Below are 16,480 nucleotides of genomic sequence, written 5' to 3'. Positions count from 1 at the left end.
CACTCTGGAAAACTGTGTGGAGGTTCCTTAAACCGTTGCCTTTCTTTAAAGGCAGTAACACGGGCCCCTGGGTGGCTCGGGAGGTTGAGCGGCTGACTCTTGATTTCTGCTCAGGTAGTGATCTTAGGGTTGTGAGATGCAGCCCTATGTCAGGCTTCCTACTCAGCGCAGAGTCTGCTTGTCCCTCTCCTTCCCCTTCTGCCCTTCTCTACACACTCCCCACCAAAAAAATAAATAAAATCTAAATAAAATAAAATGACAGTAACATAATTCAAATAGTAAAAAATGTTAACTTTTTGGTGATTACAAAAACAGGCCTTAAAAGAAAAGTTTATTAACCCAGTGTTACAACATTAAAGGCAGTTTAAGAAGAAAAAATGTTCAATCTTACCAGCTTAATAAACTACTTTTCCAAACACATTCTCTTCCAACCCTTATTCACAGTATCTATATTTTTATGAAGTTGTAAACATAATGTATACATAATTTTCTGTTCCAATATTTTTAGGTCATATTATTTTATTTATTTATTTATTTTCATTTTTTTTTAGGTCATATTATTTTATAAATATTTTTCCTTATTACTTCATTCCTGACTTAAATTTTCTTTTAAATATTTGGTTTTTTGATTTAAAAGGCATAAGCAGCAATAATGCTGAATTTTAAAAACACGATATTGAAAACAATTCCATTTATGATTACACCAAAAATAATACCTATGAATAAACTTAGCCAAGGAAATACCTGTACTCTGAAAACTATAAAACACTGATAAAAGAAACTAAAGATGACACAAATAGATAGATATTCCATGCTAATGGATTGGAAAAGTCAATATTATTAAAATGTCCATACCACCCAAGCAATCTATAGATTTAATGCGATCCCTATCAAAATACCAACATATTCCAGAGTTGGGATTACTGCCTAGTGCAGTACTGAGCACTGTGTGAATAAAATTGCTCAATTTTCACAAAGTAATCTTCTATTTGAATGTATTCTATTTGTATATTAACTAATTTGAGTCAACAAGTTATTCTAACATACTTTTGGGTAGGAAGTTAATAAGGTAAAATTTCTTTGTAAATACTTATTTCCTGTATGAGTGCTACATCCCACATGAAAAAACATACTATTATTCAAACAATGCCGAAATAGCATGGAAAATGAGGGCCTCCTGTAATTCTACTCCCCAAAAAACCACAGACTACAATTTGGTGAATATTCATCCTGGCTGAACTCCTTATTCAAAGGTAGAAATAATTCCATAGTTTGTTGCCACATGGTGGTAAAATAAGCACCACTGCCCATTAACACTGTAAAGAACACGATAGCCATTACCCTAACCCAACAAATATTTGCTGAGCTATTTACGCTCAGCACTGCACTAGGCACTGTCTAAAGACGGTCCCTGTCTTGGAAGGACTTGTAGGAAGACTGACAAGCATACAAATAACTAGCATGTACTGACAAAATGACAAAATGACATTGTTATAACTGAGACAAAAATCTAAGTATGGCAGAACAGGGATTTCTTGTCAGGTTTCATTGAGGAGGTGACATTTGAGACGGGTCTTCAAGTGTGCTGCAGTTTCTCAGGTGAGAATAAGAAAGGCCCTCTCAGCAGAGAGGATGGATGGATGGATGCACATGGATGGAGCAGTGCTTTCAGGGACTATTGAGAAGGCCACTCCAGCTGGAGCCTGGTGTATGGGGAAGGAAAAGGAGTGTCACATGGAAGACAAGCCGCTATGTGTGCTCTTAATTCGGGAAGGGATCAGAACAGCTGAAAAAGAGAAAGTTGGAAAAGCATCTAAAATTTTCCTTTCTGGGACACCTGGGCAGCTCAGTGGTTGAGCACCTGCCTTCGGCCCAGGGCCTGATCCTGGAGTCCTGGGATCAAGTCCCACGTTGGCCTCCCTGCGTGGAGCCTGCTTCTCCCTCTGCCTGTGTCTCTGCCTCTCTCTTGCTCTCTCTTTCATGAATAAATAAATAAATCTTAAAAAAAAAATTATTTCGTAGTCGTGATTCCTTAGCTAGTACATTTCAAGAATTGAGGAAAACCCAGCAGATGTGTTCTAATACTGTGGTAGCCAGCCTCCAAAATGGTACTCCCCAATTACATTGGCCTCCTGATCCACTTCTCTGTCAACCCTTCTCACAATGAATAGAGCTAACCTGTGTGACTACAGAATGTTGTTGAAATGGTGTGTAACTTCCGTGGCTGGGCCATCAATGTCATCGAAGCTTCTACCTTGCTTTCCTGTGCTCATTCTGGGGAAGGCTTGACACCATGTTATGAGACTGTTTAAGCAGCCTGAAGAGAAGCCCACATGGTAAGGGATTGAGGCCCCCTGTCAACAACCAGAGACGCTGGATTAAGTCATCTTGGAAGTGGTTCCTCTTGCCCCAGCCAGATCTTCCGGTGACTGCAGGCTCATGGGAGACTCCTGGCCAGTAGCACTCAGCCACACACAATGCTGCTAAATTTCTGACCCAGAGAAACTGTAAAAAGTAAAAATGTAGTGTTTGAAGACATTAAGTTTTGGGGTAATTTATTATACAGCAAGATAAATAACAGAAGAACTTTGCTTTCTTCCATAGACTAGGGGACAAACAATAACATTTATTAACAAGCAGCAAGATTTCATCTTCTATTAAAAAATGACACAATATTCATAGCTCTAGTATATGCTTTTGGACTTCATTTTAGACATGAAAATATGAAATAAGGCTTTTTATGAGGGACTCTTTATGTAAATCATGTATTGCTTGCAGATTACCATAAGCTATTTTTTTTTAGGAGGTAATGGGACTATAAAACTGACAGACTATATTATGCTTTTCAGTTATGCAAAACAGTACTTACAAAAGAAACTTAGCTTGAGTTGGTAAGTAGTTTGGCTTCTATAGAGACTTTTATGGATAAGTAATAAATGAGTAAGCAATTAAAGCCTTTTTTGGGCACCCGGGTGGCTCAGTGCTTTAGCATCTGCCTTTGGCTGAGGTCATGATCACAGGGTCCTGGGATCGAATCTCGCATTGGGCTTCCTGCAGGGAGCCTGCTTCTCCCTCTGCCTGTTTCTGCCTCTCACTATGTCTCCCATGAATAAATAAAATCTTAGATAAAAATATCCTTTTTTTGTGGCTTTCAGAGATCAAATTTTAATCAAATGTCCTGTCAAGTGTCAAAAATTTTAAAAATCATTATCTGTGAAAATGTGTCATTAAATAAGTATAAAAAAATCCATTCCATAATTGAGGGGACAATGCTGCTTCAACAGGTACTTATTTCCAAAGCTTTAGCTTAACACTTAACAAAACATGGACATATTATTTTTCATGATTTTATGTAGTCCACTTTTACAATAAGATGTCATTTAAGTGTTTCTACACTTTTATATACTAAGGATTATGGACTCTTTAAAAATTCCCTTGGAATACGTTTTTACAAATAAATAGCTACTTAAAAGTTCATGGCTTAAATTCATGCTGTAGTCTAGAAAACCTCAAGCAGAGAAGTTAATTTAGTTTCAAGTTGGTAGCTTAAGTGGCTTTGCAAAAACAAAAGGCTATCTTCTCGTTACTCTTTGAACCTTTTTTAAAAATTAAAACATTTTTTTTCTATTTGAACCTTTAAAACCTAAACCTTCATTGCCTCTAATTCCCATAGTTACTGCTTCATTTATTTGACCCTAATGGAAGTACTAGAGTTGTTTCTACTTGATCTTGACATTTCCTCTCCCAGTGTGTTTTACACCCATTCAAATACACTCCAAATTTTTGCCCCATCACTCCATAATGGCAATTTCATCCTCCCCTTGCTCAAATCAGAAATCTTGGGATCCTCATTGAATCCTCTTTCTTCACCCCCCACAGCTTATCCTTAAAAAAATCGGGTTAGCTTACTTTTCAAGTCAGAATCCAGAACCTGTCCACCCCTCATACTTTCTTTCCACTGCTATCACCCTGGTTTGAGTCACTAGCATCTTACTAGTTTCCAAGAATAGCTTCCTCACTTACTGGTCGTCCAGCCTCCACTACAAAGTAGCTCCAGTGATTCTTTTGAAATATAGACAACCCTATCACTCTTCGGCTCAAAATGACTCCCCATTTCACGGAGTTAGAAGCCCTGACATAGGGCAATGGGGCTTTACATCACCTAACTTCCCCGGCCCCACTGCCCTACGTCAGGGCTTCCCTACAACCTCCCCCGTTGGCTCCCGCCACACTGGCCACCTTGCACAGCATCCGTCTCTATGTCCTGACCTTACCCCGACCCTCTGTCCCAGCTCCTAGCGTGGTGTCCCGCACCTGATTTCTTTCTAAGGTAATGAATCGTCTGATGACTTCTAGGCCACCCCGCCTGGCAGGAGCTCGGACAGTTCGCGCTCATTCACCATCTGACGAACGAACAAACGCACTCGGGACACGACACGCGTTAGTTCATTTTGGCGCTTCTCGTTTTAGCCAAAACTCTTGGCGTGGCTTCAGCGTAAGGCCCGAAGGATCCCATCTCGCAGGCCCTACGGTCGCCGGTTCTCACAGCCCTGGGGCGGTTTTCTCCCCTTCTCCGGGCTGGGCGGGCCGCGTGGGAGGAGGGTGGAATGCCCGGATGGAGGCTAAAGTGCTGCCCAGGTACTCCAGGTCTACACTGCCCTAAGACGACCGAGACGGAAGGGCCTCCCAGCGGCGGGCTTGCCCCGCGCCGCGAGCGTACCCCGCGCGCTCTATTTACAGCCGCCATCTACCCAAACCCGCTCGCTAACACCCGCTCCCGGTGACGTCACCACCGCCCCGGACTCCTGATTGGAAGAGCGCAGCCGCTCAGTTCTCGCGATGACGTCTGTTCGGGTCTCCCTTGCCTCCCTCCCATTGCGCAGACCCGGTAGTCAACAGACCACGTTGCGAGCCACGGAGGCATCGTAGAACTAGACCAGCTTCGGTACTCGTCCAGACGGCAGCGAACTCTTCCTAGACGCTCACGGGCACAAGGTTTGGCTCCCGGGCGTCCCGTGTGCCAGACTCGCGGCAGCGCGCGCGACTCGGCACTGCTCGCCTCCGCCACTTTCCTGGGGCAGCCGGGGGATTCGCACCAATTCTCGTCCTTTGCTATCGCGAGGTCTTGGCGGTTGCTCTACCGATTTCCGGTCGCTTAGGTCTCCATGGAGACAGCACTTGAACCAGTGTTTTGGGTCGCCTGTCATTCTCCGGACTCCACGTGGTTCGGAAACTGCACAAAGAACGTTTGTGGGAGTCAGCCAGGAAGGTGTAGATGGGAGCGAGGCAGCGGTCCGAAGCGAAGCAGCCAGTGGGAGTACGATTTGCGGAGCATCTTCTCGTCACTGAAGCACTGTTGTAGGGTGGGCACGGGAGTTTCCCCGATTGGGGAAGCCCAGTTCATCAGGACAAAGGTTCAGGCGTCTGTTGAGCACGCATAAGCACCGAACCTATTTTTGTGTAGTCTTTAGGGTTCCACGATCGTATCCTGCTGTAAACTTAGCATTTACGAGAGAGTAGTCTCCTCATTTATCTGTCTCCAGCTCTTCTTAAGTTTCTGTATTGGCCACTTTGCTAGGAAGCGATCCCCAATTATTACGCTAGACCTCATCATGTCATTTTGCAAGTTCTTCCCTTGTCCTTGCCATTCTGGCAGTGTCCGTTTTTATTACTATTTTCTGTTAAATGGTTTTTCACATTCCAGTGCCCTATCGATTTCTTACTTTGCAGACGGACCACAGGTTCTTCAGTGTCAGGACTGGCTTGTCACTTAGATACAGAATATACATAACCGGGTAGTGCACTTTTCTGTTGTTAAAGGCATGCATCGCTGACAATGTTTGTTAATTAATTCATTTGCTTATTCATCAGATGTTTATTAACCGCTGGATATATGCCAGGTACTGTTTTAGGAATTGAGAATTAAAATAGTGGGTGAAACAGATGAAAGTTGCTGCCTTCGTGGAGTTTATTACTGGGGGAGACAGACAATATATAAATAAACAAGTTCTTGCGGTCTTAGGTAGTAGTAGTACTATGGAGAAAATAGAGTAATGGAAATGATCTGTGAGTTGGAGTGCTGGCATTTGATATAGTTTGAGTGGTCATGGAAGGCTTCTCATTGGAGGTGCTATTTGAGAAGACACCTGAAAGATGGGAAAAAGATCTTGCAAAGATCTGGTGGAACAAGCATTAACAGGCAGAGGTATGAGGAAAGGCAAAGCCCCTCGGATGGTGAAGAGAAGATTGATTTGAGATGAAATGCAGAGGAAGGCAGGACCAAATTCCTTGGTGCCTCGAAGGCCAAGGTCTCAAGTATCAAGTTGGATTTAATTCTAAGTGTAACTGGAATCCCTTGCAGAGTTTTAAGCAAGCGAGTAATTAGATTTGATTAGAGTTTTAAAAAGATTGCTATGATGCCTGTGAAAAGCGGGGAGTCCTCAGAATCAAGGGAGAAGAGAATAGACCATCTGTGAGGCTATTGCAAGGGTCCAGCTGCAGAGGCCTCATACAACTTCTGGTGGGATATTTCCAGGATGGGGAAATTCTCTGCTTACAAGGCAGTCTGTGCCATACATAGGTGGATTAGAGAGTTCTTTCTTTACATTAAGCAGGGATCTGCCTCATTGAAACTTGCACTGACATTTCCTAATTCTTTAGCAAGACAGAAAATATCTCCTCTTTTTCTGACAGTCCTCCAACAACAACAGCTGCTTTATAGCACTTGTCCCCATCCTTTTGTCTCCAGGCCAAACACCTCTGGTTAACTGGGAAGGCACTGAGGTTAGTTGGGCCCAGTTTACTTTTAGAAAGACCACACCATTTTTTTTTTATTGTTATTTATTACTAAAATGAAGGTTGGCTGTATTTTATTTTTTATTGTAAAATTTTCCTAAAAAGATTTTATTTATTTATTTGACAGAGTGTGAGAGAGCACAAGCAGGGGGAGAAGCAGGCTCCCCATGGGAGCCTGACACAGGACTCCGTTCCAGAACCCCGGGACCACGACCTGAACCAAAGGTAGACGTTCAACCAACTGAGCCACCCAGGTGCCTGAAGGTTGTCTGTATTTTAAAATACAAAGACTGGGTCATAATAGGTAATAGTAACTTTAGACAATAATAAACTCTTGTTGAGCTTAAAAAATGTTTTTCTTTTTTGGAGCAAAAATCCTTAGACCAGTAATTCTCAACCTGGGGCCACTTTGGTCTCCAGGAGACATTTGGCATTTTTCGATTGTCATAACTTGCTGGGAAGGGGATGCTGCTGGCATCTAATGGGCAGAGGCCAGGAACCTGTTCAATATCCTACAATACATAGAATGATACCCCATAGCAAAAAATTATCTTGCTCCAAATGCCAATAGTACTGAGGTTCAGAAATCCTGAATTAGACAATGCTTTAAACTCTTCTTTTTAAAAAAATAAAAATAAAAAAATAAACTCTTCTTTTTTTGCAGTGACTACCATTAATTCTGTTTAAAATGGGTGTAAAGAAGAAAAAAGAAATGCAAGTAACTGCACTGACTATTTGCCATCAAGACCTTGAAACTTTGAGATGTAAGTGATTTCTGACTTCATTACTTTCTTTCTTTCCTGGGTTGCAGGGTATTTTTATCTCTGAGACTAAATATCTTGTTCAGACTCTTGCTATTTAATTTTTTCCATGTTCTTTACATTTAATTTTGCATGTAAAATGGTTTCCTAAAAATTCTGTCTTCAGACTAAGTTCTGCCTGCCTTTTTTTTTTTTTTTTGGCAAACTCATGTGCGTATGTTGTTAGATCCTTGAAGAAATTTCTGTTTGTGTGTTATCTAGTTTTGGCTGATGTGGAAGGAAAGAATTTAGCTTCTTTGCTGTTATACTGTGTACAACTCACTGATGGAGTGTCACAAATCCATTATGTTAAACAGGTAAGACTGGATTGATATTCATGGATACATCTTGAGATTATCATGCTACTATGGACTTTTAAAATTAACTGACAGTTTTTGGCACCCGATTATTTAATATCAATGTGTCATTAAAGAATAGAGGTTTTTCCTTTCCTTTTCTGTTTGTTGTATAATCTCATTTTATTCAGAGTATCAGTAGATGCCATATTCAGCCTTCCACCAACATTGGAGCTAGAAAGCTATAGGATAATGAGACAATTGTGCATATCTTTTCTGTGGAGATAAATTTTTAAAAATTATCTCTATTTGAACCTTTCAAACTTTTTAGCAGACATATTAAAAAGTTAATTTAAAATATAAAGACTCTCCTTACCAGTGTTTCAGTATTAGGGTTTACCTTTTGAACTTGCATAATTTTGGGGGGAAGCAATTATATATATTACTGGTTTTTCAGTATTGCAACAGAATTCCTATACCTTAAGCCATTAATAAGTCTAATTCTTAATAGAGGTCGGTCTGGAGAGTAAAATGGGAGTTGGAGATATGGGTTAAAAAGTTAAAAACTACTAAAATAGGTATTTAAATCGGTATCCTCAACAATGCACTATAGAATATATTTCACATTATAATTGAGACTTAAAAGAGTATTTGGCTATGTTACTTTGCTCTATATACTTGATTTTAGAAAAAATTACTGTGATTTTGAATTTTTTGGATTGTAGATTGTGCCTTTACTGGAGAAGGCAGATAAGAATGGTGCATGTGATCCCATTATTCGAAGTTGTTTGGATATTTTAGCAGGCATCTATCTTTCTCTGAGTGTAAAGAATCCCTTGAAGAAAGTCTTAGCAAGGTAAGGATAAAAAAGAAAGGAAGTTAAACATTACAAATGTTGAATTTGACCAAAAGTAATCAGTATTTAAAGTTCTCCTGGCTTGGTAAAACTGAACTGAAATACGTCACTAACAGTTTATATGGTCTCTGTTTTGTTTACTTATTACAACTTTTTATTTTTATTTATTTATTTTTTAATTAAAAATTTTTTAAATAAGATTTTATTTATTTATTCATGAGAGACAGAGAGAGAGAGAGGCAGACACATAGGCAGAGGGAGAAGCAGGCTGTCTTGTGGGGAGCATGATGCGGGACTCGATACCAGGACCCTGGGACCACACCCTGAACCAAAGGCAGATGCTCAACCACTGAGCCACCCAGGTGTCTATACTTATTACAACTTTTTAAAAACGTGGAATGGCTTTTTTTTTAGGTCACAGGCCTTAATAAAACAGGCTATGGGCTGTAGTTTACTGACTCCTGGTTTAGTCAATTTACATTAATGCTATTATTGGTTAAGTTTAATCTGTCATCTTGCTATTACTTTTTCCTTTTTTTCCATTTGTTCTTGGTTTATTATTTTTTAAAGATTTTATTTATTTATTTATGAGAGACACAGACAGAGAGAGGCAGAGACACAGGTAGAGGGAGAAGGCAGGCTCCATGCAGGGAGCCCAACATGGGACTCGATCCTGGCTCTCCAGGATCACACCCTGGGCTGAAGGCGGTGTCAAACGGCTGAGCCACCTGGGCTGCCCTTGTTCTTGGTTTAAACATACTTTTAGGGCAGCCCGGGTGGTGCAGCGGTTTAGTGCCGCCTGCAGCCCGGGGTGTGATCCTGGAGAACCAGGATCAAGTCCCACATCAGGCTTCCTGCATGGAGCCTGCTTCTCCCTCTGCCTGTGTCTCTGCCTCTCTCTTTGCTCTTTCTGAATGAATAAATAAATAAATCTTAAAAAACAAAAAAAAAAACCAAAAAATTTTTAATTATACAGGTAATACAGCAATATATGCTTGATGTAAAGGCTTTAAGCAATATAGAAGTGAACAAAATAAGTGAGCCTTCTGGTTTGTTGTTTCTGGCATATCTTACTTTCTTTAGTAAAGGTCATGACTTAACATTTTGGTGTCTACATCCTGAGGCCTTTTCTTTGGGTTTAGTGTGGGTATTGTATTTTAGTTTTCTTATTTTTACATAAATGGGGTTATACTCTACTCACTGCTCTGTAACCTGTTTTTTTTTCACTGAAGAAGGTCTTAGAGATACTTTCATGTCAGTATAATCCTTGTTTTTTTTAATGGTGTTAAAAAATACACAACATAAAATTTTCCATCTTAATCATTTTGGAGTATTAAGTATATTTACATTGTCTTGCAGTATATCTCCAGAATTTTTTCATCTTGCAAAACTGAAACTCTATAAACAGTATTATTGGGGTACCTGAGTGGCTCAGTGGTTGAGTGTCTACCTTTGGCTCAGGGCGTGATCCTGGGGTCCTGGGATCAAGTCCCACATTGGGCTCCCCACATGGAGCCTGCTTCTCCCTCTGCCTATGTCTATGCCTCTCTGTGTCTCTCAGAATAAATAAGTAAAATCTTTATTTATTTTTTTAAGTAAAATCTTACTTAAAAAAACCCAAACCCAGTATTATTATTATTGTTATTATTTTATTTTATTTAAAAAATTTTTATTTATTCATGAGAGGTACAGAGAGAGAGAGAGACAGAGACCCAGGCAGAGGGAGAAGCAGACTCTTTGCAGGAGCCCGATGTGGGACTCGATCCCAGCATACCGCGATCATGACCTGAGCCAAAGGCGGCTGCCCAACTGCTGAGCCAGCCAGGCGTCCCCAAACCCAGTATTATTAAATAGTAAATCCTCATTTGCTCCTCTGCCGAGCTCCTGGTTACTACAGTTCTACTTTCTGCTTCTATGAATTTAATTACTTTAGTTACCACATGTAAGTGGAATATTTGTGTTTTTCTTTTTTTTGATTGGCTTATTTACTTAGCATAATGTTCTCAAGGTTCATCCATGTGATAGCATGTGGCAAGATCTTTGTCCTTTTTTAAGGCTGGATTATATTTTATTGTCCATATGCACTGCATTGTATTCATTCATTATTCTGTTGATAGACATCAGGGTTGCTTCTTCCTCTTGACTATTGTGAACAATGCTGCTATGCACATGAGTATGTAAATATCTGTTTGAGGCCCTGCTTTCAGTTCTTTTGGATACATATCCAGAAGTGAATTACTAGATCATATGGTAATTCTATTACTAATTTTCTGAGGAACCTCCTTTATTTTCCATAATGTCTGCATTATTTTATGTTCCCACCAAAAGTCCTTATATTTTCTTACAGCTATAAATATTCCATAATATGGGTAATGCCAACAATTTTATGTATATATTTATTGGTGTTTAGTTTTGTTTTCATTATTCCAACAATGATGCATGGTATTCTTAATTATGTCTATAATTGTTATGTGTATTTCCCTGAGATAAATTCCTATAGGTGGAATTTCTTCACCAAAGATGTTACTAAACTGTACTCCCAAAAGCTATTCCAAGTTTATACTCTTACTAACAATGAATGAGAGTGCCAGTGTCTTCATATCTTTATCACACTAGATAATATCAATCTTTAAACTATTTAAGATCTAATAGATAAAAAAATAACCTTCTGTTTTACTTTTCACTTCCAGATTACTAGTGAGATTGAACATTTTTTAATATGTAGAGTTTGACTAGTTGTGATTATGTATCTTTTGTATTTCCTTGTTAGAATGTCTTTTCTTTCCTTTTTTAATTAATTTATTTATTTTTAAGATTTTATTTATTTTAGAGAGAGAGAGCACAAGCAGGGGGAGCAGTAGGCAGGTGGAGAGAGAGAAGCAGGCTTTCTGCCGAGCAGGGAGCCGGATGTGGGACTTCATCCCAGGACCCTGGGATCATGACTTGAGCTGAAGGCAGACACTTAACCAACTGAGCCACTCAGGCACTCTCTTTTTCTTATATAAGTAAATGTATTTAATGTGTCAAAGAGCAAATGATCAAATAACTGGCCGGTTCTAGGGTTGTGGGGAAGTAGTCAACAATGTCATAGAGCTTGATATTTTCCATTTTTTCTCCCAAGTGTTGCCTGTATATTCCTTCAGAACTACAAGGGGCTGTAGCAGTTACTGGCACCTTATGCAGACATGACAGCATCCAGAAAAAAATAAAGAAAATTTCCTCTTCTCTATTTCTTTTTATTGGAGAGAAAAACACTTTGCACAAGGTTCCAGGACACTTTCCATCACTTTCTGTTGTCAAGATTGGGTCATTTACCCTTCTGGTTGTAAGAAGGGCTGAGAAGTGGAAACTCTCACACCTTTAGCCTCTCTAGTGAGAAGTGGGTTTTGCCAATAAAGAAAACATGGCATGGGTATAAGAGCTCTAAATATATTTCTTTGGTGTTTTTTTAAAGATCTTTTCATTTTGTTTTTAAGATTTGTGTTTTTAATTTAAAGAAAGCATGAATGGGAGGGTCAGAGGGAGAGAGAGAATAGACTCTGTGCTGAACAGAGAGCCCCATGTGGGGCCCAATCTCACAACCCTGAGATCATGATCTGAGCCAAAACCAAGAGTTGGATCTCAACTGACTATGCTACACAGGTGCCCCATTCCTTTGTTTTATTACTTGTCTTTGAACTTTCTTTAGGATGTGTTTGCCTTATAAAAATTACAAAACCTTTCTTAGTAATCAATCCCACTAATGTTTTTCTTTGTATAGATTTCTGAGTTTCGGGGCACCTGGGTGGCACAGTTGGTGAGAGTCTGCCTTTGGCTTAGGTCATGATCCCAGAGTTCTGGGATCAAGCCCCTCATTGGGCTCCCTGCTCAACTGGGAGCCTGCTTCTCCCTCTGCCCCTCAGGCTCACCCTGCTCATGCTCTCTCACTCTCTCAGAATAAAATCTTAAAAAAAAAAAAAATTCTGAGTTTCATGCCTTCCTTATGTATGCTTTCTCTACTATAAGATTGTATAAAATTACCTGCTTCTCTGAAAATACTTCATCTGGAGAGCACCTGGGTGGCTTAGGTCATGATCTCAGGGATGAGAGAATGATTGTTGGGTCTATTTGAAGGAAGAGTGTCAGGTGGAGGAAATAGCAAGAGCAAAGGCTTTGGTATATTGTCACAACAAGGAAGTCCATGTAGCTAGAGCTAAATGAACAAGATTTGAGATGAGGCTGGTGAGATGATGGTGGGGCTAGAGTGTGTAGACTCTGGTAAGTCATTGTCAGCACTATGGTTACTAATTTGAGAGGGACATTGTTGGACGATTTTAGTAGAAGACTACTATGGTATTTTTATAATATCACTCTGGCTACTCTCTTGAGGATGGAAGCAAGATGGAAGCAGGGAGTTTCAGTGATTGGAGCATGTAGTTAAAATTTTCTGGCTGTATTTTGAAGGGGTAGTTCAGAATTCCTTCATTTGTAGGATTCCCTTCCCACTCCATACATCTACTTACCACACGGTTGTCAGATTTTTAATACTTGATTCTTTTTCTAGCTCACTAAATGGCCTACCTGAATTTTTTCTAACTGAGGCTATACAAAGTTTTACTTCTCGTCTTCAGGAAGAATTGAATACTACTGATCTATACTCTTATAGGAAAGTAATTGACAATATATCTTCTTGTATGGAGAACTTTGACTTGGGTAAGCCAGCTTTTTTGTGTATTTTTTTTCTGTCATTACATCATTCTTTTTAAATGATGTTAATTTTGGTTCTGAGGCTCCTTACCAGTGTTAATGTTTTTATCCCTACAGGTAGAGCAGGTGTTAATAATCTTCTTAAAAATGGTAAGTCCTGCTATTTTGTTTTATTCTGAGGGGGTAACTGCTTGTATGAGTCATTTTAGAACTGGTTCTTTTAAATTTCTTGGCAGTGGGTAGAGTCTTGCAGATTACTAAGATGCATCATGCCCCTTCCTTTTTAATTTCTACTTCTATACCATGATATCATTATAGGTAACAGTGACTTAAAATATTTTCTTATACTGACATTAAAGTTTACAGTTGGAGGTTCTGCTTTGTCATGATATATTCTTTTTGTTTCAGTGCTTCATTTTCTGCAGAAGAGTTTAATTGAAATCTCAGAAGAAAATCGGCAAGTATCTGTTTGCATGCTTGTACAGGTGTGGATGTACACTTGAGGTTGCGTGTTGTCTTTCTACAAAGGAAATTTAAAAAAAGTTTCCAGAATGTGCTTCATTGTATCCCTCACTGATAATATTGGACCTGATTATTGAAATTTACTTTTTTTAGAGGTTTGATAGTTAATTTAAAAAATCAAATAAATTATTACAAGAATATGAGAATGAGTTTCTTCCTCCATGAGTGTTCCTTACTCATAGCATCATTTTATGAATGAAATATCTGGTTATCTTTCTGAGGATATTAATGATAGTTTTTCTTTAATAGTTTTCTCATCTTTACATAGTTCTCTTTCTTCTAAGTTGCTTTTTTTCCTGTTTGATGCTTTCAGTCACTGCATTTGTTGCTAGAAGCTTTCATCAGAAGTGATTTTTGGCCAAATGCTTATATTTAAGGATGAGGCACTGAGAGTTGATTTGAATCAGTGCATATTGATGGGGTTTATTTCAGGTTTTTAAATTTTTTAAATTTTTTTTTTAATTTCAGGTTTTTTTATAGGCTACTTTAGGCAGGCTATTTCTTTGGAAAACCTATGATGTCAATATTGTTAGGTCTTTTTGCATGGGTAACAGATTCACCATGGAACCAAACTATTGGCTTAAAATTCTGATTGCTGAAGGAGTGAAGAAAGCTGAGGTTGTGGCATTTGGCATTCATTGTTCATTGTTCATATATTTACCTAATTTTCTTGTTTGCACTACGGTGTTCATGCCTTATCTGTGCATGTTGTTTTACCTTCTCTAGGTAAGCCAGTTTTTTGCTGGTTCTTATTCTTCAACAGACTTGCAGCCAGTCTTCCTATTTTCAGCCTTACATTTATTTCCATATCAAGTAGTACCTGATGCCAACAGTTTCTTAGCCTTTTGGGGCTGCAAATCAGGTTGTTTTGGGGATGATTTTCTGGCTTACCTATTTACCTTTTAATTTTTAAAGATTTTTATTTATTTAGAGATGAGAGACACACAGAGAGAGGCAGAGACATAGGCAGAGGGAGAAGCAGGCTCCTCATGGGGTTTGATGCGGGACTTGATCCCTGGACCAGGATCATGCCCTGTGCTGAAGGCAGACTCTGCTCAATTGTTAAGCCACCCAGGCATCCCAATATTTACCTTTTTAAAAAAATTAATTAATTAATTAATTGATTTTATGGGGGGGACACGAACAGAGGGGGAAGGAGAAGGAGGGGGAAGAATCTCAAGCAGCCTCCACGCTGAACACACAGCCTGATGCGGGGCTTAATCTCATGACCTGACCTGAGCCAAAACCAAGAGTTGGCCACTTAATCAACTGAGCCACTCAGGTGCCCCAGTATTTACCTTTTTGGTTTCTGCTGAATCAGTTTTCTGTGTGCTTCCAAAATTTTATTGTTATTGTTTGTTTGTTGCTCTTCATATTTTGTCTTTTTATGTTTTCAATCCTGTGGCTGTTGGTTTACTGAGGTTCTGGGAGAGAATATAGGTAGTATCTGTGTGCTATTCTTTTTTTTTTTTTTTTTTTTAATTAATTAGTTTTTATTTTATTCCAGTATGGTGGTTAACATACAGCATTATATTAGTGTCAAGTGTACAATAGAGTGATTCAACAATTCTATACATTACTCAGTGTTTGTCACAATAAGTGTACTCACCTATTTATGCACCTATCCCCCTGCTACCTCCCCTCTGGAAACCATCTGTTCTCTATAGATAAGTATCCTTTTTTATTTGTTTCTTTTCTTTTTTTTTTTTTTTTTTTACTTTGGTCATTTGTTTCTTAAATTCCACATATGAGTGAAATCATACAGTATTTGTCTTTCTCTGACTGCCTTACTTCATTTAGCATTATATCCTCTAGATCTATCCCTGTTGTTGCAAAAAGATTTCATTCTTTTTTATGGCTGAATAATATTCCATTACACACACACACACACACACACAATACACACACCACATCTTTATCCATTCATATATCTGTGGATACTTGGATTGCTTCCATATCTTGGCTATTGTTGCAGTAAACAGAGAGGTGTATATATCCTTTCAAATTAGTGTTTTTTTTTTTTTTTTTTTTTTTTTAAAGGTTTTATTTATCCACTCATGAGAGAGACACAGAGGGAGAGAGAGGCAGAGACACAGGCACAGGGAGAAGCAGGCTCCATGCAGGGAGCCCGATGTGGGACTCGATCCAGGGTCTCCAGGATCATGCCCCGGGCTGCAGGCGGCGCTAAACCGCTGCGCCACCGGGGCTGCCCTCAAATTAGTGTTTTCACATATTTGGGTAAATATCCAATAGTGTGATTACTGGATCATATGGTAATTCTATTTTTAATTTTTTGAGGAATCTCCATGTTTTCTGCAGTAGCTGTACCAATTTGCATTTCTGCCAGGTATACAGTAGGGTTCCTTTTTCTCCACATCTTCACCAACACTTATTGTCTCTTGTGTTTTTTATTTTAGCCTCTGTGTGCCATCTTTAACATGGGGCCTCCCTTTCTCTTTCCAGTAGTGCCTTCTCTGTCTCTTTTTAGATTCTTCTTCTGTTAAATATGGGTTCTATCCTTTTTA

General features: G+C 39.2%; 1 protein-coding gene and 1 long non-coding RNA gene across 2 annotated transcripts in view; one reads left to right on the top strand and one right to left on the bottom strand.

Moving 5' to 3' along the window:
- Positions 1 to 270: 270 nt before the first annotated feature.
- LOC111097721 lies at positions 271 to 5,121 on the bottom strand. The gene is made up of 2 exons (XR_005365807.1): positions 4,315 to 5,121; positions 271 to 2,505 (listed from the first exon to the last, which is right to left on the bottom strand). It is a non-coding gene; the product is annotated as an uncharacterized LOC111097721 (long non-coding RNA).
- Positions 5,122 to 6,939: 1,818 nt separating this feature from the next.
- The window catches only part of THADA (THADA armadillo repeat containing), a 327,437-nt gene continuing 317,896 nt past the window's right edge, over positions 6,940 to 16,480 (top strand). Inside the window, 7 exon segments of the mRNA NM_001109959.1 lie at positions 6,940 to 7,020; positions 7,460 to 7,559; positions 7,818 to 7,912; positions 8,617 to 8,747; positions 13,291 to 13,439; positions 13,551 to 13,583; positions 13,842 to 13,890. Coding sequence (NP_001103429.1) covers positions 7,484 to 7,559; positions 7,818 to 7,912; positions 8,617 to 8,747; positions 13,291 to 13,439; positions 13,551 to 13,583; positions 13,842 to 13,890 — 533 coding nt within the window. The 5' untranslated portion in view covers positions 6,940 to 7,020; positions 7,460 to 7,483.

This window comes from Canis lupus, chromosome 10 (genome assembly GCF_011100685.1).
Source record: "Canis lupus familiaris isolate Mischka breed German Shepherd chromosome 10, alternate assembly UU_Cfam_GSD_1.0, whole genome shotgun sequence".
In the NCBI taxonomy this organism is placed as follows: domain Eukaryota; kingdom Metazoa; phylum Chordata; class Mammalia; order Carnivora; family Canidae; genus Canis; species Canis lupus.
Note: the sequence above shows the minus strand (reverse complement) of the source record. Positions and strands in the feature narration are given on the sequence as shown.